At 44.7% G+C, this 25762-nt stretch overlaps 1 protein-coding gene across 1 annotated transcript in view; it reads right to left on the minus strand.

The window, feature by feature from the left end:
* LOC147893906 (K(+) efflux antiporter 2, chloroplastic-like) overlaps positions 1-25762 on the minus strand; it is a 148476-nt gene that overhangs the window by 23956 nt on the left and 98758 nt on the right. The window contains exon 6 of the mRNA XM_087385467.1: positions 15169-15288. Coding sequence (XP_087241593.1) covers positions 15169-15288 — 120 coding nt within the window. The remainder of the gene's footprint in view (positions 1-15168; positions 15289-25762) is intronic.

Genomic DNA, 25762 nt, shown 5'->3' on the forward strand with positions numbered 1-25762 from the left:
CCCAGTCACTATCCGTGTAAGCATGCATGGTAAGTGAACCTTGATCACCATAGAAGAGGGCTAAATCCTGAGTGCCTCTGAGATATCTGAAGACTCTCTTCACTGCCTGCCAATGCTGCCTGCCAATGCTGTGAACTGGGCATGTGCATGAATCTGCTGAGCTGAGATACTGCATACTGCAAGTCAGGTCTGGTGTGACAAATAAATAAGGCATCCAACAGCCTGCTGATAAAGAGTGATATCACATGGTGGGCTCCCATCATGAGCTGAGAATTTGAAGCCAGGGTCCACTGGAGTAGAGATTGGCTTGCAATCCTCAAACTGAAAACGATCAAGGAGCTGTCCAATATACTTGGACTGAGACATCATGATACCCCCCTCAACATGAGCAAACTGAATGCCCAAATAATAATGGAGCTGTCCCATGTCTGACATGTCAAAAATCTGCTGCAAATCAGCCTTGAAAGCTGCAATTTGCTGAGTATCTGGGCCCGTGATAAGCATATCATCCACATATAAAATCAGCACTAAAAAATCAGATCCACTCCCACGGAAATAAAGAGTGGGTTCTGTGGGACTATTCTGAAAACCAAGGGATAGTAAGTGTGCATGAATTTTGGCATACCATGCCCTGGGTGCCTGCTTCAAACCATAAAGGGCTTTTCTAAGCCGGCATACCTTATTTTCAGAATTAACAACCTCAAAACCAGGAGGTTGTGTGACATAGACTTCTTCCTGCAGATCCCCATGAAGAAAGGCAGTCTTGATGTCAAGTTGGTGCACTTGCCAATGATGATGGGCTGCAATGGCAATGACACATCGAATGGTAGTAATCCTGGATGTGGGAGCAAATGTCTCCTCAAAGTCAATGCCTTGTTGTTGGGCATACCCTTTTGCAACAAGACGAGCTTTGTATCGATCTATGCTGCCATCAGATTTCCTTTTTAATTTGTAGACCCATCGCGTTCCAATGGCATGCTTGCCAGGTGGGAGATCTACTAATTCCCAAGTGTCATTTTTGGCAATAGATTGTAACTCAGCTTTCATTGCATCCATCCACTCTTTGCTGTCAAAAGCATCTTTATGGCACAAAGGCTCTTCATTGCAAGCTGTAGCAAGGAGTGCAAACTCAAGAAAGTGACCATGCTGTCTATTCCCTGATCTTGTTCTGGCAGCAAAAGGCTGATCTTGTTTGCTGTCCCTCAATGTATCAAGAAGCCATCTGGGAACTTGCCTTTGCTGTCTATTAACAGCTCTTTCTTCAATGACTGCATCATGAGTAATGGGATCATTTTGTGCCAGAAGAGAAACCTGCAAATCAGCATGAGGTTGAGGCTGATTATTGCTTTGTGGAGGAGCTGCAGGAGGCGCATGTTGCTGCTCAAAATCCTCTTCTGATGATGGTAGAGGTAACCAAGATTCAAAGGCATCAAACATGTCAATATCTGGCTTTGCTTTGCAGTCCACAAGAGGAGAAGCTGAATGTTCAGCAAAGATCACATCTCTACTGACAATAATCTTCCTAGTATTTGGTTGATATAACCGATACCCTCTGCTCTCCTGGCTGTAACCAATGAATATGCATTTGATTGCCTTGTCATCAAGCTTATGTCTCAGCTGAGATGATACATGAACATATGCAAGAGACCCAAAAACTTTCATGTATGAAAGTGAAGGCTTCCTGCCTTTCCATGCTTCATAAGATAGTCTTTAATGCCCGTGTAGGTGATCTATTCAGCACATAGTTGGCACACATTACTGCATCAAGCCAAAATTTATTGGGCAAAGACTTGCCTTAAGCATGCATCTGGCCATCTCCATTGTGGACCTGTTTTTCCTTTCAGAAACAAGATTCTGCTGAGGAGTGTAAGGAGTAGTGCATGAGTGAAAAATGCCCCGTGAGGATAGAAATGCATCAAACTCCTTTGACATATACTCACCCCCCCTATCTGTGTTGAGGGTGACAAGCTTGCATCCTGATTCATTCTCAACCATATTCAGCCATCTCTGAAAGCATAAGAAAACTTCAGATTTGGCCTTTAAAGGATATACCCAGCAATACCTTGTGAAATCATCAATAAGAGTCATGAAATACTTGTATCCTCCAATGGCATTTGTCCTCATTGGGCCACACACATCACTGTGTACTAGCTGAATTTCCTTTGTGAGAGTTTTGGACAATTCTTTTGAAAAGGAAATCGATGCATCTTACCCAAAAGACAACCCTCACACACATGTTTAGTAACTGTGTGAGTCTGAGATACATCATTTGCCATCTTCTGTGAATGTAGCTTTGCAAGAGCTCTATAATTGAGATGGCCCATTCTCTCATGCCAAAGATGAGTTTCAGCAAGCTGTGAATCTGAAATGGCCAATGCTTCAATAGAAAGTGCAGCTGAATGATGATCAAGGTGATAAAGCCCTTTTTGCAAAGTGCTAGTGAGAACTATGGCATTGTCATCACGGAGATCATATACTAGGCATCTGTAGCCATCAAAAATTACTCTGAAACCTGAGGTAGCAATTGCTGAAATGAAATCAAGTTGACTTCAATGCCAAGCACAAAAAGAACATTTGTCAGAGTGACAGGATGGCTGGAAATGGATGTGAGTTGCACATCTCCAACTCCTTTTACAGCATATGAAGCATTATTGGCACATGTAACAGTCCCCCCTCGAGGTGCATCAGTTAGAGAATGAAACAACTGTCTGCAAGATGTGACATGCTTGGAAGCACCACTATCAAAGTACCAGGACTGAGCATTATTAGCAGTAAAGAGTGCATCAGCTTTGGAGGGATCAAATGAGCAATGGACAGCCCATGCCCAATCATCCTGAAGAGCATGTGCATGTGAAGCATCTGCTGGCTCATGGGATTCAATGGCATGTGAGGCATTAACTGTCAATCCTGCTTTCTTTTTCTCCGAAGCAATGCGCTTCCTGCATTCTGAAATGTCATGTCCAGGCTTGCGACAATAGTTGCATCTTTTCTTCTTTCCCTTATCTGCTGTATTTTTAGATGCATGAGAGGAATTGCAGCTGCTATGCGTAGAGGAATTGCAGCTGCTGTGGCTTGCCCATAGGCTTGGAAGCCTTGCCTCTTCCTGTTTGCTGTGAAGCAAATGCATGATCAGGAATAATGGCTTGTCTGTTAGCTCTACTTTGCTCTTCCTGCAAAAGCAAAGTGACTAGCTGATGAAAAGAATAGTGGTCCGGATTACCCATGGCCACTAATCGAACGGTTGTAGCAAACCCTTGATATGTATCTAGTAGTCCATTCAATGTAGTACTGACAAGCTGTGAATTTGGCACCAACTCATCAATGTTGGCAAGCTGTTCCATGAGGTCCTTGACCTTTGTCAAATATGCATCCATTGACTCACCTTCATTCATACTCACTTCCTGTAATTGCCTTCTCAAATATGCAACACGAGCTTCATTGCGAATTTGATATAGAGAAGCCAATTTATCCCGCAAGAACGGATGTGTGGAATAATGATTCTCTTGCATGATAAAGCAATGCATGAATGTGCATTTGCATCTCTTGCATCCCATCTAGACTGTTCTTGAGTTGGAAGAGCAGCAGCAAGAGTGCTAGAGGAAGAGGCATCAGGAGAAGTACCACCTGCAGAAGGTGCAGCAGTAGAAACAACCACTGAAGGATTGGCTGGCCTCAGATCAGCCCCAGAAACAATATTCCACAAATGCTTTGCAACAAGAATATGTTTCATGAGATAAGACCACATCAGATAGTTGGTGCCATCCAACTTATCATCTTCACGAAGAACTCCAAATAAATCTTGATTGTTCCCAGCCATAGCAACTATGATAATTTGTAAAAGACCTGAAAACCCAAAAGCCTCAAGGCTATCACTGCAATAAGCTGGCTGTCCCAAAAATGACAGCAAATATCTGCAAATTTCTGACCCAAATCAAAGGGCAAATGCAGATCTGACCCAAATGTGACTGTGACAGGCAATGTTCACTGCAAAAACAGCAAATTTGGCAAAAGCCCCAAATTTATTGAGGGCAAATAGGCCAAAAAGAGGGCAAATTCAGAAAATCCCCAAATTTTGCTGAAATTTTGCAAATGTGACCCAATGTATGCAAATCTGACTCAATGTCCTACAAATGTAACTGAATGTCCTGCAATCTGACTTAATGTACTGCAATTTCGAAATTGTACAAAACACTCGGAGCAGGTACAAGCTGTACAGTTAGCTGTTCTCAAAGTACACGTGTACGGAATGCATGTACAAGTTGTACGACGGCTGATCTGCAGGTGAACGTACGGAGCAGATGATCGTACGGAGCAGATGAACCTGTACAAAGCAGGTACGGTACGAGTACACTTGTACGGAGAAGAGCGTACGGCTGTCGCAGATACTTATTCCGTACGGCGCGAGTATTAAATACAGGTACAGAAGGTAGTATGGCAAAGTACAGCAAAGTACTTAACGCTTGTATGAAAGTACGATGGCGCACTGCAGGTACGGCGTACGGCGAACTACCACTGAAGGTAAGTGATGATGCAAAGTACGGAATACGTACGAAAGGTACGACGAAGCAAGAATGCAGTACAGCGATGCAACGCGCAGGTACAGCGCAGGTACCACTGAAGGTACGACGGAGCAAATAGCGATGAAGGGCCTCGAACCAGATCTGGGAGTGTATCGACCAGCAGGGCAAAAAACTCTCCAATGAGCAATGGAGTACTGGGGGCTGAGGAGAGCTGGAAGGCTAGAGCAATACCTGCTCTGATACCACTGTAGATGCTAAACGAAGAGAGAGAGAGAGTGTGCAGTACAGGACGAGTCGAAGAAGAAGTCACGTCAACTTAGATTGATAGATAAGATTCCTAAACACAAGTACAAAGTACTTGTATCTAGGCCTAGGACTAAGTGTCCTAGGTGTCACATAGGACTAAGTGTCCTATGTGTCATAGAAGGCACTAACACAATAAGTGCCTACACTTATGCCTACAAGGCACATACCATGGCCTATAGGGCATCACTAGAACCACCAAAAAGATGGCCTACAAAGTCTTCGTACTAAGTTTCCGTCGGCACTCCAGAGGTGAAGGGCAGACTCAACCACGACAAAGGCTAGCACTAAAGGAGAAGGCTAATCAAAAAGTAGTCCACAATCTTTTCATTCAAGCTACCATTGCTTGTGAAGTCTAAACGATTTCATTTTAGCCTCTCCCAGACGAGCATCTAAATCTAGCTGATAAGGCAACGCACCATTTAAGATAGAAAGAATTATCGCAATACCAACAGGCCGCAACATGGCCGAAAACATGATACCTTTGTTATACTAAGAGGATTCTTAGGCTCACTACATCTATATAAGTGAGAGTCATTGGTCATTCTTGAGAGTGGGGCCTCTCGAGAAGACCTAGCTAGGTTGAGAGCCCATCCAAGTCTCACTAATGACATTTGTGCACAAGTGGGCTGCATGGCAAGGGACATGTAGCCTTACTTGGGATGGGCTATAGTTGGAGATTGCCTGATCTCTAGCTCGGGGATGATCCTGAGGGATCTGGGGTTCGGTAGTGACACACTAGCCAACACCATATGTGTCACTGTGTTTGTATATTGATGATGGGCTATGCTTGCAGGTTAGCACGGAGATAGAGGAGATCCTACAATCCCAGCTTGGGGGTTACTTCATTTGGTATTAGGGCTAACTCTATCTTCTTGATTCTAGAGCTTCGGATGAGTTGTTTAATTACTCATGTGTGATTATGTGCCAAAGAAAGGAGATGAGAATTCATGGTGCTTGAATTTAGAGGTATTGCTTGGAGATATGGCTGCAGAATAGAATCAGAACTGTTTTGGCATCGTGTTTTGGATTATTCTTACTGTGTTTGAAAGTTTGCACACTTTGCAAGGGTAGAAGAAGGTCAAGATAGGCGCAACGAGTGAATTTGCAACAAGAAGAGGAAGATTTGTCTGATGACACTTGCTGGGAAGGTAGACAAATTGCCAGAACAGTTGTGGTGCAAGCTGAGGGAAGGAGCGGCACCTGGCGTGGGATTTCCTGCTGATTGGAACTGTTTGCACATCGTATAGAAGCCTAGGATAGTCGCAACACCATTCCAGGGCTGGCTGAGTTGACATTGCGACCTTGTTCTAGGATAGTGTGTTGCTGAAAAGAGGGAGCAAGACAGCTCATTTGGTGGCCTGGTAGTTTCTAGGCTATTCCTGGGACTCTACAGGTTGCATGGTTGGTTGCTTGGTAAAGAAATAAAGTGGAAATGTAGACATGCAGTCCAGTCCTACCTTTTAGGTAAAGGGAGGTGTGTGTGTGTCATGAACCATAAAGAAACAGCAACCAACAGATAGACATTGAGAGACAGATCCGGCACGCACGCGGACCGCACCTACTTTTTCGGGTTGCATGCCTTGGAAAGTAACTTTGGCTCTCCTAATTCTTAGAAATCTCTACTTTTCACCATGTCAACAAAGTCTCATGCAAGCCCTGTGTGTGCACACTAAGTAATCATGTACGCTAAGTACGCTAAGTAATCCTTGTCACATTGCACATCTTGATGTCTTTTCTTCTCATCTAAATTATGACAAATGGCATTTCAATATCGATGTGTTTCGACCCATATTTTAATCCACATGATAGGTTATGTCAATGGGCGAGTATATTGGTAAGCTCCTAGAATGGTTCAGATGTCAACATTGCAAGCCCATCTCTACTCCTATGGAAGCGTGGCTTAAGCTGTCCGTTCACTATGCCAATGAAACTTTTCATGCCTCTATATACAGCTAGGCTGTGGGATGCCTGATTTATTTATGCAATACAAGTCATGACATTCAATATGCAATGTCCCAGCCAAGCACGTTTATGCGCAACCCAAAGACTTTACATTGGCAAGCTGTGAAGCATGTGTTCCTTATATGCAGGGTACCCGATCTCTTGGTTTGCTCTCCCCAAGGTGGGTGACAGCAACTCATATTGGGCTGGTGATTTTGATACAGCAAGCCACTAGTGGTAACTCTTTCTTTCTTGGACACTCATGCATTTCTTGGTTAAGCAAGAAACAGTGTACTGTGGCTATCTCATCATGTGAGGCTGAGTATAGGGCAATCGAGTGTACTGGGCTGAGGCTTTTGCTAGGTGATATTCATGCATCATTGGAGGAGCCTACTCAAATTCTCACTAACAGTCAAAGTGCCATTGCAGTGGCGCAAAATCCTATGTTTCATGCTCGTACAAAACATATTGAAGTTCATTCTCACTATGTCAGAGAGCGTCTGCATGCACAGGACATCAGCTTTGCCCTACACAGCAGAATGTGCTAGAACTCTTTACCAAAGCATTACCTTGTCCAAAGTTCGACGCTTTTCGTAACACTTTAATCTTATATCTGTTTACCTTGTACATTGTGACATTGTCGCTACAAGGGGGGTGTTAGAAATGCTTCCATTTCCTAAGGCAGTGACCAAAGTTATGTAGTAAGGGGCTAGGGGCACTTTTTCCCTTTATTATAATTTATGTTAGGGTCTTTTTCCCCTAAGCTCAGTGAAAGATTGAGTTTGTGGGTGGGTTAATCACCACACGTCTTTTGATCCCAGTTAGGGTCCATCCTAGGGTTTTGTATCTATGACTACCCTAGCTTTTTGGTTCATTTGTTGCTGTAATTTCAATCCAGCTTGTGTCGGTTCCATTTTCAACACCAAATCTTTCCAGCAGTCACTACTACATGGTTCATCTCACGCATGGAGCTAAAAAATCTTGGGAAGAGATGGTTCCAAATGTTCGCATGGAGATTCAGGACTACTAAGAGAGTTTTGTATTTTCATGTTATGAGATTGATGTGGTTCTTTGCTAAGAACCCCTCTGTAAATATTTACTAAAAGAATCATGTAATTCAATTTCAAGTTAATGAAAAGTTCTTTACTCTTCAAGGGGATCTTCATGAACCTATGGTGAAGATGGCCTCTCAGCTTGATTTAAATTTGCATGTGTCCAATATAATCACTATTTCTGTCCTGCTTTGGAAACTTATCAATTGTTGCAATCTTTAGGACTGATGTTTTTTGGTGTCTAGAAAGGCCTGAATTGTATTTTGAAAAAGATTGGAGTTCTTTTTTTGCAAAATACACCTACGAAGTATGTCTCTCTTGCGATAATGATAATAAGTTTGCTGTCCCGGACAATAGCAAACAGGGTAAGGATACAGCCAGTTGTTTTGCTCATATTAATCCTTCTGCCATGGAGTTGGCTGCCCACATTGATGAGTCAATGATGGGTGAGCGCCCACTGCTCGGTATATTTTACGACGTAAAGCAGTCCGCTGAATCTCATACTTTAGTTGCTGAGGTAGCCGAAGTGATTGGTTGGAGCTTTTGGAGTGAGGATTCACCCAAGGCTCAACTCATACGTGACATTGTGTATGAGTATTCAAAAGTGTCTCCAAAGGAGCTTCCCATGGTCTACCTCCTATGAGGAATGTTGACCATAAGATCAAACTCGTGTCAGGTGCGGTAACTTGTTTTCATACAGCCACACAAGACAAGCTCGAAAGAGGAGTATGAAATTGCACGGCAACTTCAGGAACAGCTCCGGCTAGATCAAGGCAGACCTAGCAAGTCACCTTGGGGTGCACCAGTGCTACTGGTAAAGAAGAAAGACTCTAGTATGCATCTATGCATAGACTACAAGGCCCTTAATCGCTTGATGATTAAGAACAAATATCCGTTACCTCAGATGAACAATCTCATGGATCAGCTCTATGCAGAAAAAGTTTTCACTAGATCAATTTGAGAAAGGGCTATTACTAGATATGGATATTTGAGAAAGATGTCTTCAAGACCATGTTTCGCACGAGATTCGGCCATTATGAGTTCCCGGTGTTACCATTTGGACTCACTAAAGCACCAGCAACCTTTCAGCAGATGATGAACGATTTATTTCACCCATATCTGGGAAAGTTTGTAGTGGTCTTTCTTGATGACACCTTGATCTATAGCAAGACTCTCTTTCACCATGGACGCCATATGTGGATAGTGCAGTTCATACTTAGAAAAGAGAAGCTCTATGCTAAGGAAAGAAAATGTGAGTTCTTGAAGCAAGAACTCACATATCTTGGACATGTCACTTCGGTTAATGGTGTCTGTATTGACTAGAGAAAGTTGGAAAGATATGTGAGTGGCCCGTTCTAAGAACGATTACTGAGGTCAAATCCTTTTTAAGATTTGTGTTCTTCCAAACTCACATCTAGAATTATGATAAGGTAGCATTACTCCTCTCAGATTTGTCAAAAAGGGGTCGAGAAGGATAAATACAAAAAGTATAGGCCCGTTGTGTGGATAGAGAAGCTTGATGCTTGTTTCAAGCAGTTAAAACATGTTGTTACAACAACACCTATATTACAGATAGTCGATCCTAGTAGACCCATACGTGGCTGAAACTAGATGCTAGTGACTATGTTGTTGGAGAAGCTTTCTTCCAAGTAGGTAGACCAGTGGCTTTTGAGAGTAAAAAGGTAGCTGCGCCACAGAACAAGTGGCCAACACATTTAAAAGAGTTATGCGTTGAAAAACAAGAGACACTATTTGTACGGCTCTACTTTTGTGGGCTATGTTGATAACTCTTCTCTGAAGTATTGTGCAATTGTTCTGCTCTAAGGGGCAAGAAAGCCCGAGGATCGAAAGTATGCAGGAGTTTGACTACAAGATCCGTTATGAATTGGTTCTACCAACAAGGTGGCTCATGCCCTGAGCAGAATTGATAGTTTGAATCAAACTTTGCTTCACAAAGCTCCAGTCAAACTTGTATGGCTCTCTCACAGGCCTTATCCCGGATATCAATTCTTCCAAAGTGTTTGGGATAAAGTACAAGCTAGGAATGCCCCTCTTGGTAATAAACTACCAGATTACTCCATTCGAAATGGTCTGACTTTCCAAAAGAGCAAGGTATGTGTACTTCGGGTGGGAGATACGAGGCGTCATTATAGCATACCTACACCTTTCTACACAAAATATTTGGATCGTTATTGGATATCCTATTTTCATTTCTTCTGATCACGTATACCTAGATGAGTCCAGGAACATGCCCAACGTGTGAGTTTTCTCCACGCAAGTGAGTTTTCCTTGTGTGAGTTATTGTGACAGTACATCACACTCCCGTCGGTTATCTTCTACAAATCCTACATTCACAATTCAGATCTCTTAACATCACTGATCACCATGTATGCTATCTTCAGTATAGCCTATGTCACCTTCAACGTGACCACATTATGCACAATGCTAGCACATGACATCTTCTATGTGTCCGTGATACCTTCAGTATGTCTAAGTCACCTCTAGCATGACTCTATCACCTTCAAAGTGATCTATCATCTTAAGTGTAATTTGGCATCTTCAATATGACCGTACCATTTTCAGTATGGTTTACTTTTGTTGTTTCAGTAGGGTCTTGATTACACCATATTCAATATGGTGATGGATGCATATAGTCACATCCAATGACAAAATGTTGGAAGCTAAAGCATGAGGTGGACTTCACATCGGTGAAGTTACGAATCGTTTGACTATTTTCTACCGGATCACCCTCCACCTCATATTAAGTTATCGGTTGGTTTTGGGATGAGCCTTGGTGTGTTGGGCAAAAATGCTTAGCTAATGAGGGCAGATCAAGATCACATAGTGTTTAACAATGAGGCGGATGTGATCTTCAGATTCCGTAATGTTTGAGTGTTAGGTTTAGCACCTTGATTACTCACAGGAACATTAGATAGAGCACGTCGAGGTCTAAAGGATGGATTCAATTTAGGTAAATTCTGAGTTGTCTAGGTAAGTTATGAGCGTTACAAACCTAGGATGTGCATTTGTTCTAGGCCTAATAATTTTGTGCACGGATCAAGGGGTCATGGGGCAAATTTTTTTAAGAAACCTAATTAAAGAATTAAAATAACTCCTAAAAACTATTTTAGCCTAGAATATCCAATCAAGTACTACAATTAGCAAATAAGAGATTAAAAATCATTTTTCCGGCTTTTCATTGCTTTTTCAGCCTGCTTTTTGTGCTTTCTCAGCTTTCTATAGTTTTCGGCTTTCATTCAAGGTCTATAAGAGTTTGGGATCAATTCTAAGCAGTCAAATTGCTCTCTCTTGCAAATTTGCACCCTCTACTTGTTGTTCTCTTTACAAATTCGACCTGTCCAGGCCATCTTCCTTGCTGTCCACTTGCCTCTGGCACCTTTGCTTCACTCTTCTACCACTCCATGATCTCCTCCTAATGTCCAACTTGATGAATTGCTAGAATTTCTGCTTCAGCCTACATTTCTTCCTTTCCAATGCCCAAGACGAGAAGTATTCTTTGTGCACTTCACTTCTATCAATCACTACACTTTCTTTTACGTGCTGGTTTTCTCAAATTCAGTTCCGTTTTTTGTCTTCCAGGCTACCAGAAGTGATTTTCCAGAGTTCGTTTTTCACTCATAGGGTTTTCTAAAACTGATTTTCTTTATATTAAACATGTTCCCTTCGATTTCCGAAGGTTCTAACCTTGTTTATGTTGTGCACTATCAGTTTCACAGTCTAAGAGATAGGTTGGTAGTAGAATAACCTTTCCGAAAAACTTTTGCAGAAATTAGCAAGTATTGAGTCTCTTTTCGCCTGGCTTCACCAAGGGCTGCCACTGGTTACTTTTTCTACAGTTTCCTACAACTTTAGGTATTGGGTTCTCCCATTTTTCATCATCGAGGAGATTATTATACATGTTTTGACTATTTATTCATGTCGTAGGATTTCTAGGTTACCCGGGTTCTGTCCGTCGATGGTATGCGTTACTATCATAATTGAAGCTCAGCATCATTGTAATAAAGAAATATACTTGGGATTAGCCTAGGTAGGGGGTGCACCTTATTCACCCCCCATCGGGTGCCGAACTCTTTTCCCTTCTTTTCCCGTTCCTTTGTGTGAAATCTAAATGATATGTGTGTGGATGTTCACCTCAGAATAATGAGTATTTGAATTTCTAATGCACAAAGGCTTTAGATGGCTCCCAAGTCCATCCTGGACATACATTGGCTAGCATTTGGACAGACACGGTACATAGTTTGATGGCATTTGGGAGAGTATGTAGGCATCTTCACGAGTAGCCTCTATTAGGAGGGATGTCTTCTTCAAAGAATGGAGCGGCTCGCCACTCTTCTGGGAATCCCCCACAGGGTTGAGATGGCATTTCCATCCTTATGGATCTTCTCTTCCCCTCTTATGGGAGTTTGATTTTACCCTTTTTGGGTTATGTTTTTTCATGTTAGCATGATGCATTTTTCCCGAGAGCTCACTCAAAGAGTTTCATTCATACTTCATAGAAGTCTCTTTTTTGAAATAAATAAATATATAAATAAATAAAAAGTGAAGCACTTGAGACAAGGTGGATTGTTCCATCCTTTGGAAATACCTGAGAATAAATGGCAAAGTATTTCCATGGATTTTGTGGGACACTTACCACGAACCTCTCGTGAGCATGACACAATATGGGTAATCGTAACCCGCCTCACCAAATTGGAGCCACTCAACTTGCTCAGTTATTTGTTGAGAAGCTATTTAGCATGTATGGCTTACTGCGGCAGACATAGTTGGTGATAGAGATGCTAACTTTACTGAGCATTTTTGGCGGGTTGTATCCAAAAAGTAGATACTCAGCTCAACATGAGTTCAACACAACATCCTGTCTCGGATCGAGTTGGTCAACCAAACTTTGAAAGATCTGCTGAGAGCTTATGTCTCCCTAGGCAAACTGATTGGGAAAATTACCTTGCTTTGCTTGAATTTGCTTACAATAGTGCTAAGCATTCAACAACCCGAAACAGTCCATTCATGCTGCTCTATGGATAGCAATCTAGAGCCCGTTGGTAGTTCAAGGACAAGCTCTGGCCAAGTGGCCCATCTATCTATAGCAAAGGCACTTCCCTGTTAGGCTTGAAACCTTGACCCTCTACCTAAAGACAGCTCTCATAAGGTCTCCAGAAGTGTCTTCTCTAGAAGACTATCTGGTTATCCATGATCAAGCGACCTATGCGACACCGTCGTCAAAGAGGTTTGAGGTGCTAAGGTCAAGATCTCAAGAATAGTGCTGAAACAGATCCCAACCATTTACGAAATAAATTTTTACTCCTTAGGGAGACTTGTAAAGCGGAACGTAATGGGGTATCTTGATGCATGATGATTCATTTCCATGTCATCCACTATGGATCTATGGTGCCAAGGAATGAAGAAAACCAAATGGGGTCCAAGATAGACTAGGCTCTGCTTACCCTAGGGAGCTAAGATGGAAAAGAAACGTCCCTCTTCCATAAATGGTGATGACATGGATGTGGTCACTGTATAGGGCTAAGCTCATGTGGACCAAATCTTGAACCTATCATCGCGTAGGGTTAAGGCCAATAATGTGTCCCATCACTTTTCAAGCCTGAAGAGAATTCTACACCTATTGCTTATCCTCTAGGGAGAGGGCTGTGGAAGTTGAAGGCGCTGCCATGTGAGCCCCTCTCTCCACTTGAAGTGTTCACCTTCTAGATCCAACCCCCATTGTCAAATAAACACCATCACCTACTAGCTTGGAGGGTTAAAGGAAAAAGGAGGGGATGAAGGGGGGATGGAAAAAGAGAAAGCAGCAAAATGGAGCGATGGTAGGAGGAAAAAAACGGGTTAGGGTAGGGACAGGCTGTAGAGGACAAAGGAACAGCCCAAAAACAGGCTGAGCAAAGTTTGAACACAAGCTTAGGGTGGCATCAAAAAGGCAGGCAGCAGAAGGCTTCCTATCCCAAAAACGGGCTAGGTACAGGTCAAGAAAGAGCTCAGGGGGGACGAAACTGAGGGAGAGATGGCAGAAAGACACCTGGGAGAAGCTCAAAAAAGGAGCTGCAGAAGCGCCCTAAACAGCTGGTGGGAGCAGAAATAGAAGAGAGCGAACAGGAAGACAGTGGAAGGGCGGAGAAAGAAGGGCAGAACAGGGCAAAATGAGCAGCAGGGAGGCGGGTTCAGGTGGAGGTGGCAAATTTTTCACGACGAATGATCAGCAGCAAGTGACAATCAATAGCAAGCAACGATCAACCATGGCAAACGATTATCTGCATGGCACCCAATGTCCACACCATTTCACCTGGCATGCGCTCCATTTCCACTAGGCTATTGCCTTCATGATTGAGTAAGGACCATGGAATTTATAGGGGAGAAGGCAAGCCATGGCACCTCAAGAAACAAGTCCTATTACAGAATGTTATCGCCCAGCCTGATAAAGGAGTGTGGAACCTAGCTTACTACTAGAGTCGGGTAAGACCAAGGGGAGGGGAACTAACCCCTCCATCGCTAAGGGTCACTAAAACTGTCTAAAGACTGAGCTAGTAAAGACCCATAACAATTCATGTAGCCCTTGCTCTACAATGGCATGTGAATTGGTAGCAGCCATGTACAATCCATGCACACTAACCCACTCATGAGATACAGTTAATATGATCCTAACAATCTGGTCACAATTATACCTTCGATAATGTAGTCGGTACCCTCATCACGCAGTATTTTGTGAATTGAAAATATCTTCATGCTTATATAGTGTACACAATGCTTAGCCCCTTTATTGTGCATCATATTGCCTCCACACTCCTATTATTCAAACCTTCTACAATAATTTGTCCTTTTTTCTCTCTACCATTCTTTAAACATTTCATAGGGGTCCCTTCTCCCATTATTTAGTCATGTAGAATCCATGCACACTAACCCACTCATGAGATACAGTTAATATGATCCTAACAATCTGGTCACAATTATACCTTCGATAATGTAGTCGGTACCCTCATCACGCAGTATTTTGTGAATTGAAAATATCTTTGTGCTCATATAATGTACACAATGCTAAGCCCCTTTATTGTGCATCATATTGCCTCCACACTCCTATTATTTAAACCTTCCACAATAATTTGTCCTTTTTTCTCTCTACCATTCTTTAAACATTTCATAGGGGTCCTTCTCCCATTATTTAGTCATGAAACCACAATGACTTTTGAAATTTATATTTGAACTAGACAGAAGCCAGGAGACACAGGTTCTATTTTGGTAAACAGTCCATGCAGTAAACACATGATAGAGCTATTGTAGTAAACAGTTCATGTCATATAAAAAGGCATAAGATCTAAAAAGCAAACCTGGAGAACAACAGCTGTCGATGAAAGTGCAAGCCCGTTGCCTACAACAAGGGCAGCCGGTCCAGAGAAACCAAATACATAATGGGAGAACAACCCCACAACAAGTGCTGTGCTGCAAACCTGCAACATTGAAGGACATACAATTGGATGAATACAAACCATAACAAAAAGGTTCTATAAATATCCCCCCCCCCCCCCCAAAAAAAAACAAAAAATTAGGAATAAAACTAGAATACCCGACCATAAAATAAAGCATGCTGGTACGTTCAAACATACATTTGTATACCGATGATGGCTTATGGTGCAGAGACTGCCATACCCATAAAACAGCTCTTGATAGTGCAGATTTACTTATTTTGTAAAGAAAAGTACCTTCTAATAAGACTTTGATAAAACTACCAGGGCCAACTATCCATGAGGTGCTGACCCAGAAGGCTAGCTGCTGTGCACCTTCTCGAGGTCCCAGATCACTGCCTGATGTACCGTGGAAGTAGATGACAACAACAAGTGTGGACGACTATACAACCATCAGATTCCTCAATCCGTGAAAAGTGTTACAAATGCATGCCGGTCAAGCCTTGTAGAAACACTTCCACCTCTCAATGGTGTTCCTCGAACACTTTGTGCCCTATTGCCAGATGGCACGCAGGGTGAAGATAATGTCATACCCAATGTTGACAAGGCTATCCGCAGGTTGAACCTGCTGCCCCCCAGATGCAACCCAGATGTTCCAAGCGGGGATACTAGACATAGTCTCTCAGACAATGTCCTCCGTCCAAACCTCCGGGTGCCGTCAGGAAGGAGGTAACGAATACTGAATATCCTGACTGATGATGCTCTTCCCATCCACCAAGTAGGCTGAGACATCATATCTTTTGAGAATGTGCATCACTTAGCTAGGCCACCATACCCTCCATATATTGGCAACAATCATAAGGGGGCAATGCCAAATCCCCTGAGCAGCAAGGCGGCTCCAAGAGCAGTAGGCAATCGCTCGTGGTCCTCTACCTTGCAACAATCGCAAGGCCCATGGACAAGTCCAAAATCCAGTGAGGACCTAGGACATTGTGGCACCTACTACTCCAACTAGTGTCCCTCACGCGAGGCGTTCCAACAGTAGTTGTCTACCAATGCAAGTGTGTAGGTGAAAAAGGATACCCTCTCTATCCTCTTCCGCAGGCCTATGCCGGATGGCTAGAACCACTACCCTTGATCCAACTACAACTCTCTCGTGGTCGGCCATGCCAACCAAATCCTACCTCCCTCCCTCTCTCATTGATCGCCTAGGAGGGAATGGGTCCTCGCTTGCTAATCTGATGATACAGATACTATTGTACGCAGATGACATAGTCCTCGTATCCTCTTCAACGACACGCCTACAAAGACACCTAGAGGCCCTAACAGTCAACCTTGGCAAGACCAAGGTTATGATATTCAACACCTTATGGACAGTACTTCATCGACAGCGCTTCACTTACCGAGGAAAGTCGATGGAGATCGTGAAGTCATAAACTTATCTAGGGGCAGTCTTCACAAGGCCAGTTTCATGATGACTCGTATAGCCAGGGCACGACTTACACGAGCGTAGGAAGCTCTCACTGAACTAGAGCGAATGGCACACTTCCAGGGCCCTCCGATGAAGGGATGACTACTTGATACACTTGTGAGGCCAATAGCCATGTGAGCAACACCCTTCTCGGGGAGTGACCTATTGGCAACCAATAGGCAGAAATTCGAGAGGCTACAAGTGATTATGGCATCTAGGATGATCCAGAGTAAACCCTCAGTTTCTCATCAGATCATATAGCTAGAGTTTGCCATGACACCATTCCAAATTATCTTCCATACGGTGACATATCTTCACAGGGTTGGGCTTTGCCTAGCTGGAGACGTCCAAGGTTGGCACTAGATTCATTCAAACAACTAGCCAAGAGGGGCTAGCACGGCTTGGTATGCATGCTATATCCAGATGGTTTGCTAGTCAAGTTATTCAAATGGACCGCCTCCCCCCTTCCAGTCCAACTTGGATCCCCCTCGATTCCATGAGATAAGATAAATCGCATCATATGGTTGGATATACTCCAGCTATATACATCACCGACTTAGGGGGGGACCAGGAGTTTCCCACCAAGATCTAGTTATACCATGACCACTTCCTAAGAGTATAAGAGGATGGAGTGATTATCAGACCCTAGTACCTAGAGGACAGATGGATCTCATATGCATTGAGGATTGCCATCAGAAAGATGCGGGTCTCGTCCCATTAGTTGAGGATCGAGGCAAGGAGCGCCATAGGCACCATTGTAAGCCCAAAACACATTTTCGGATAGCCCGAAACGTACGACACGTTTCAAAAACATTTTGATTCTGAAACGCACGTTTTGGGACCCCCAAAAAACCCCCAATGTTCAAGACCCCAATTTGCCCCAATTATGGAAAGTTTGGTGTCGCGTTGCATTTTTGCCACTCGTACGTCTCAAATCACCACCTTGTTGGAATATGGAAGCAAGAACTAGAACTAGAAACTGGAAATGAAATAACAAGATTGAAAGACAAGAAATACCTTAAGAAGAGTGTAGACAAGACACAAGCTAGACAGATTGATTGCAATGATGTGACCCATGAATATATGGGCCAAAGTACAAGACATAAAGCAAGTGTGCTTATGGGATAATTGTAGAAGTGCCACATGGCACACACTCAAGACATAAAGACTAGACTTAGACTTAGACAAATGTAGACTAGGAAATAGTACACTTAGTGTGCACTTATCTCCAACACCCTCCTTAAGTCGACACTAGGAGTAAGACAGAAAGACAAGACTAGAAGACAGACATAAAGACTGATAGACTGAGAGACAAGATAGAAAACATGACAGACAAAAGATCCTGAGACACCCCTCCTCAAGTGATATCCTCATATGGGTCCACAAGGGTAGGGACAAGATGGATCTAAAACACAGTCAAATTGATAGACAAATAGACAGACAGACAAGACTAGATAGACAGAAGACTGACTGTAGACAAATAGAAAGACCAAGACACTAGAACCCCTTCACCTACATCATCGGTGGTCAAGGTGGTAGACAAGACATAGAAGTAATCAGAAAGCCCACTTCTCATCATGTGAGGAAGGAACAGGAGGATCAGCTGATGGAGATGTTGCAGCAACATGGGCTGAGGTAGATGCAGGGGCTGATGTAGAGGTTTTGGAGTAGCAGTCCCTCTCCCCGTGATTATCACGGCCACAAATGGTGCATGGATGAGCTTTGAAACAGTCCTTCTCCATATGATTAGTTTTGCCACAATGGGTGCAAGGCTTTCTTACCTTAGAACTTCCTTTCTTTGCTAAAAATGCAGTGTCAGTTACCTTTCGTTGTTGAGTTCTTTCTTCCTCTTGGAGAGCATTGATGATACCCTCAAGAGAAGGATTATTATGATACTTGAAGGTAGTGACAAGAGTAGCATAGGTGTCAGGTAAGCTTTTGAGAAGCACAGCAATAGCAATTTCTTCGAAGATGGGAGACTTGACTGACGCAAGCTGAACCATAAGACTGCGAAGATAATTGACATGAGAGGCTATAGTAGCTCCTTCCTACATATGTAGATCAAAGAATGAGATCATAAGTGCAATCTTAGAGTTTTTAGATCGGGCTCCAAAAAGGGTATCCAAAGTGATCCATGTTTGAGGAGCAGACTGTATGTCAGAGATGTGATGAATGTAATCATCTCCAAGGCCGAGCAATATGATAGCATAGGCAGGGCCACAGCTTTGGGCCACTCTCTCGGCCCACTGAATATAGAGATCACGAAGACCATGCCACCCACCACAGCGAAAGACAACCCAACCGACACAAATACAACATATCTTTGCAGTTCACAGGAGAGTCACAATGGGATCTGGCTATGTGTTTTGATTACTACTTTTTTTGTACTAATTTTCAGTTTGAGTTTAGCACTTAGCACGGGCACAAACGAGCCCTTTGCCTCAAAGCACACTAGCTTGTATGAGTTACCCTTGGATTGTAAATTGTATTCCGAAGACATAAATCCCTCCCTCTCTCTCTCTCTCTCTCTCTCTCTCTCTCTCTCTCTCACATGCGAGCAGCCTGGATGACCGAGAGAGGGATGCAGAGACCACCTACAGCACGGAGACTGACAAGAGCACACTCTATTGAGTGTCCGTCCTATCACAGTTTTCCTCATAGGAGACCACTCGAGGCCTGGGGTTACTATGAACATAGCCCTGCGGGTTCAGAGACCAAGGAGACCATATCCCCCTCCGCCACCACAGCCCGACAGACGCAGATCCGAGACATTTTCACCGCTCACAAGCGACCCACCATGGTGCCGGGTTTTGCCTTCTGAGCCTAAGTCTCAGATCTCAACATGCTACAGCTCTCAAACAGTTGCTAATCTCCAAGTTATATCTGATTTTGCTCGAGCTATTGAGCTCTGTAAAGTTATCAGTTTAGCAGTCTTAGCACTCAGCAAGGGCCTTAGTGCACCCTTTCCTCCAGCCCACTGGGGCTTGTATGAGATCATCCTTTTGGTGTACTTTCTACCTTGTCCCATAGGCCCGCGAGGTCTTCCGCCGACGTTAATACATCTCTCTCTCTCTCTCTCTCTCTCTCTCTCTCTCTCTCTCTCTCGCATGCGGGCATCCTTGAAGGGGACCAAAATCTACTTGGATGATGACCTCACCCTTCTACTGCAGGAACATTAAAGGGAAAGCATGACACAAGTAATGGCAGCCAGGGAAGCAAGGAAATGGGCTGCCTACAGGGATGGCATAGTGATTATCCGAGAAAGAGCTGACAGAGGGGATAAGGGAGAAGGGGAGAAGGAAGAGGGGCAACTATGACGGTGTCAGAGCCGGGATGGGAGTGCACAAAATAAGCTGAGTATGGCTGTATGGAATTGTAATGGTACCCTTTAGTCCAACCCAAGTGGCTTCTCGGAGACATACACAGACAAAGACATCATCTTCTACAGTGAGACACATCAGAGCCCAGAGAAAGGGCTGCCCACAGTGACAGGGTACATTTGGGAGTCAACTCATAGGAGAGAACTGAGGAGAGATAGTGGAGTATGAGGCTCTGGAGGCATAGCTGTTCTTTTCAAGACACACCCACTCATATATGTGGTACGAAGAGAGGAACATGCACGTGATATGTGGATACGAGTACAGCTGGTAGATGCCCGACCGATCTTCATTGCAGTATGCTACTTCCCTCCATCATATGCTCATGATGTCAATACAGAGGGACACAGCCCTTATGATATCATAGAGTTCTCCAGACAAGGAGACACCCTCCTTCTGGGGGATTTCAATGCAAGGACAAGGGATAGGCAAGTGGGCTTACTTGACTTCACATAGGAGAGACCCCCACATGATGCCGGAGTTAGATGCAACAGAGCTTGGGATTCAGAGACATTCTGAAGATACCTCGCAAGTGACAGCATATGGGCGACACCTGCTTGAACTGGGAGCTGTTCACGATCACATTATCTACAATGGCCTTCAAAGATGGCCATCATTTGGGGGATTCACATGTTTCCCACATGGAGGCGAGACTAGCACAGTGGACTACCTACTAGGCCCATTGGCTTTTGTCTCACGGATACATGACTTCACTGTTACCCCCCCTCCCCACTCGGAGCCGACCACTCATATCTAACCTTCGGTGTTCTTGCTACTACACCAATCATAGGGAGAGTTCCTACCGCAGCCCGTACCCTGATCAACTTTGACCATGCCCTTGATCCAGTGTATGTGTGTCACTTAGCCAGAGAGCTTCTGGCCCTACTAGAGGGTGATTTAGACCTCGCCCACGCTTCAGCCACCCTTGTCACAGTGATACAAGATGCTGCCACCAGATCCTTTCCTACAACCCGATCTTCACGGGTATCAGATGGGAAGATGCCTCAAAACCCCTAGTTTGATAATGAGTGCAGAGAGATGCGAGCTCACCTCACACGAGAGCGAGCCTTGGGTCAGTTGACGTGACATGAGGCACAGCGGACCTTTCAACAGCTGACACGCCGCAAGAGACGAGCCTTCCTCACACACAAGATGGATGAGATCATCAGATCATTTCGAGGAGGAGACTTGACCACTGGATGGGGACTTCTTGTGGAGGGGAAGCCACCCATCCCCATCATTGATCCGAAAGTGTGGCACACTTATGCATGCTCGCTATATGGTGTCCCGAGGCCACCAGACATGTCCTCTATGCCCAGGCCCACTACCTACCATCTATTCACTACGCAGAATGTGCAGGCTGCACTTCGCCGGCTCCACAACCGGAAAGCAGAGGATCATGAGGGCCTCAAGACAAAGCATTTCGCACATGGGCAGGAGGTTCCAACCCCAATTCTTGCACATACGTTTAACCTTGTAGTTTGTCAAGGTTTCCCACCGGCATGGAGCACCACCACTATCATACCGATACACAAAGCCGGAGACCTCATGACACTCAGAACTATCGCGCCCTCATGATTGGCCACACATTGGCCACGATCTATGGATCCGTACTAGAGAGGGAGATCAACACATACAGAGCCACAGGGGCTCTCTTTGGACTCTACATCAATGAGATCACATCTTTCATAGATCGTCTAAGGGGCGAGGGTTCATTACTCGGTGATCTCCTCATATAGATATTCTTATACGCTGATGATATAGTCCTAATATCCTCTTCGTCGGAGGGGCTGCAGAGAGATCTAGGGGCATTAGAGGTGTTCTACAAAGAGAGAGAGACCTGATGGTCAACCTTCGGAAAACTAGGGTTATGATCTTCAATACCTCACGAGCAGTGATTCACCGACTTAGTTTCACTTATCGTGGCGAGCCATTGGAGATAGTGTAGTCGTACACATATTTGGGAGTAGTCTTAATAGGACCCATCTTCACGATGACCCATGCAGCCAAGGCACGGCTCACACGAGGGCATAGTGCTTTGGCTAGACTAGAGCGACAGTGCTTCCAGGCACAATTCCAAGATCCACCGACGAAGGGCTGGCTTTTTGACACACTGGTGTGACCGACTACCATGTATGCAGCACCCTTCTGGGGATGCGATCTTCCAAGCTCCTAAGTCGATCCCACGAGATGAGATCAACCGTATCATACGGTTAGACGACCTCTAGCTTCATACATCCCGGACTTGGGGGGAGGACCAACAGCTCCCCACCAAGACCTAGTTCTACCGCAACCACTTCTTGAGAGTATCAGAGGAGGAATTCATCATCAGACCCCAGTATCTCGAGGACAGAGGAGTCTCCCATGCACTGAGGATTGCCATTGGTCAGATGCGGGTTTCATCCCATCAGCTACGGATCGAGGCAAGGAGAGCAGCGGCTATACCCAAAGTAGCGGGTTTGCATGCTATGTACGCTAGGGACGGTTGAGACAGAGGAGCATTTTCTTTGTGCTTGCCCAACCTACTATGAGATCCGGGCGCGCTACCGCTATCTCTATCTGGAGGGGAGTCGCTTCGGCCCTTTATCACAACTCATCTATTCCATGACCAGGCCTGTATCGGGCTTTAACTGATGGAAATGCGTCGGCAGAGGGAGACACTATTGCAACAAATCAAAGAGCAGCAGGGGATGACCAGACCACCACAAAACATAGAGGATGACCAGGCACAAAGACGCGTCACAGACTTCTATACATTTGAGTTAGTCCTAGGACACAGTGGAGTGGAGGAGGAGCTAGCCAACATAAGAGCAGTCTGGATTAGCAACCAACACGGTACCACTGAGAAAGGGACGCAGAGACCACATACGTGCCAGAGAGTCCCTAGAGTACACTCTATTGAGGTCCGACTTATCACAGCTTTCCTCACGGGGGACCAACAGAGATGAGGGGTCACTCTGGACATAGCTCAGAGAGTTCAGAGAGCAAGGAGACCGCGTCCCCCATCGCAGCACGAGACGGCTGGACAGACACAGATACGAGACATCTTCGCACCCACCAGAGAGCTATCACTATACTAGGCTTTGGTTTCTGAGTCTGTCTGAGTCCCAACGTCGAGACTGACTTGCAGGCTTCGGTTTCTGATTTTGTCTGAATCCCAACACCGAGACTGACTTGTTTCTTAGTTTGTACCTGTGATACCAGATAGATTGATCTGGTCCACTATGCAGTTGCATTTGACTATTTCTCATGATTATGATTTTGTTAGCATAGATTAGTACTCAGCAAGAGCCCTAGCATGCCCTTTGCTTCAGCCCACTGAGTCTTGTATTAGTTCGCTTTTATGTGTACTTTGTCCCATAGGCGTGAGGCCTCCCGTGGACTAACGTTAATACATCTCTCTCTCTCTCTCTCTCTCTCTCTCTCTCTCCAGAGGAGGTAGATGAGGATGCCTTTCATCATGACCTGCTGAATGCACTACACAGGAAATGGCAAACAGCTGAAAACAGAGATAAGTTTGAGTACTACCGTACATTTATCAACCCCGAATATTGAGCTACTTATACAGGAAGAGAAACAGCCACGCAGAAGTACATTTGCACACCTATGCAATACATAAGCGAAGAGCTTTGGCCTCACTTCGCACCCGATCACACCAGCTGCAGATTGAAATAGGAGGATGAAAGATATGCCAAAAGAGAGCAGAATATGCCAATTATGTGACCAGGGAATGGCAGAAACTGAAGAACACATGGTAATGATGTGCCCTTACTATACTCACATCCGGAAAGCATTTAGCTCTCTTCTCGAGGGACATAACAGACTGGCTGATATGCTACATAACGGGTCACCCCCAGCTTTAGGAACGTTTGTCTATAAGCTTTTCAAGCACAGGAACTCACCTAAGACATAAAGGTAGTTTCTCTTAATACCCTCCCCTCCAAGGGAGGAGTCTTTGTGTACGAGGATTTTGTATTGCTCAGGTCCCATAGGCCGATTTTTGGTCTTCAGAGGACGATAATATATTCTTCTTCTTCTTCTTCTTCTTCTTCTTCTTCTTCTCTCTCTCTCTCTCTCTCTCTCTCTCTCTCTCTCTCTCACACACACACACACACACACACAGTCCAGAGATGCTTGGCCGCTTTCATTCATGAGACGACCCAATATAGGGAGCCTCTCTCTCTCTCTCTCTCTCTCTCTCTCTCTCACACACACATACTGAGACCAGAGATCCTTGGTAGCTTTCATTCACGAGACGGTCCGATATAGGGAGCGTCTCATCAGATCACGGACACTGGAGCGGGGGGCCTTACCTGGTCCATTCCAAAGTATCATCACAGAGTTCTTCGAGTCCGAGCATGTTACCCCGCCACCGTCCACATATAGTAGGAGAGGCAGGGACCCCAAGATCAAGATGCGACACATAGATCACTCACCAACTTTTCTTCCATTTTTTACCTAGGGTATGGCCGACAGGGGTTACCGTGGCGCTCGTCAAGCGTTAGACAGCTCACGAGAGGGCACGACGGACCTATCATCCATATAGCAGACAACGATCTATCATAGGCTTCTTGCCTACACTATCTAGTCCATCATGACTCCTCTACAGGTTGATGCCATCTTTCACACAGTGACATTCATCCACAAAGTCTAGGACTGAGACTAATGAGGCTAGCCCTCGAGTCATCCAGGCAACTAGCAGAGAGTGAAGCAGACACCTGGTATGCACAAATATCCACATGGTTTGCCAGACACGGTATTCAAATGGAAAGGCTCCCCCCTTTTCACTACAGATGGACGCATCCCTTAAGTCGATCCCGCGAAACGAGATTAACCATATCATACGGCTAAATCTCCTTCAGCTCCATACATCTCAGACTTGGGGGGGGGGGGGGGGGGGGGGGAGGGGGGGACCAAGAGCTTCCCACTAAGTCCCAGTTCTATCGCGACCACTTCCTGAGAGTATTAGAGGAGGGATTCATCATCAGACCCCAGTATCTCGAGGATAGAGGAGTCTTGCATGCACTGAGAATCGCCATTGGACAGATGCGTGTTTCATCCCATCAGTTGAGGATTGAGACGGGGAGAGCAACAAGCATACCCAGAGAGCACTGGATCTATATGCTATGCACACTAGGAGTGGTTGAGACAGAGGAGTATTTTCTATGTACCTGCCCAGCATATTAGAGATCAAGGGACGATAACATTGACTCTATCAGAAGGGGAGCGGCTTCGGCCCACTGTCACGACTTATCCACTTCCATGACCAGGTCTGCATAGGCCTATATCTACTTGAGATATAGGCCAAGAGCATGATCAAATTGGATCTAGACACAAGTGGACATAGGGTGGGTTCTCTCTCTGGATGACATTGTAGCAAAAATGCAAAAGGCTAGGTATGAGTGGTCAACGTCAAGGGGGGAGGAGGTACAATGAGGTCATGTATCCGTGAAGCAAAGGCTAAGGGACCCAGCGGATAGTCCACTGTACTTGTCATCAGATCAGATCTCTGGAGGCCATTATATATAATCAGATCATGGACAACCCCCCAACTCTAGTAGATGTCGCCCATACCCTGTGACATGTGGTGCATCTGCTAAGTGTCTCACTAATCCAAGCTCTGTTGCATCTAGCTCCAGTACTATGAGGGAATCAAATGGAAGTCTAGCAA

The sequence above is a fragment of the Dipteris shenzhenensis genome, chromosome 15, assembly GCF_047967505.1.
Source record: "Dipteris shenzhenensis isolate YYH24624 ecotype China chromosome 15, Dip_SZ_1.0, whole genome shotgun sequence".
NCBI lineage: Eukaryota > Viridiplantae > Streptophyta > Polypodiopsida > Gleicheniales > Dipteridaceae > Dipteris > Dipteris shenzhenensis.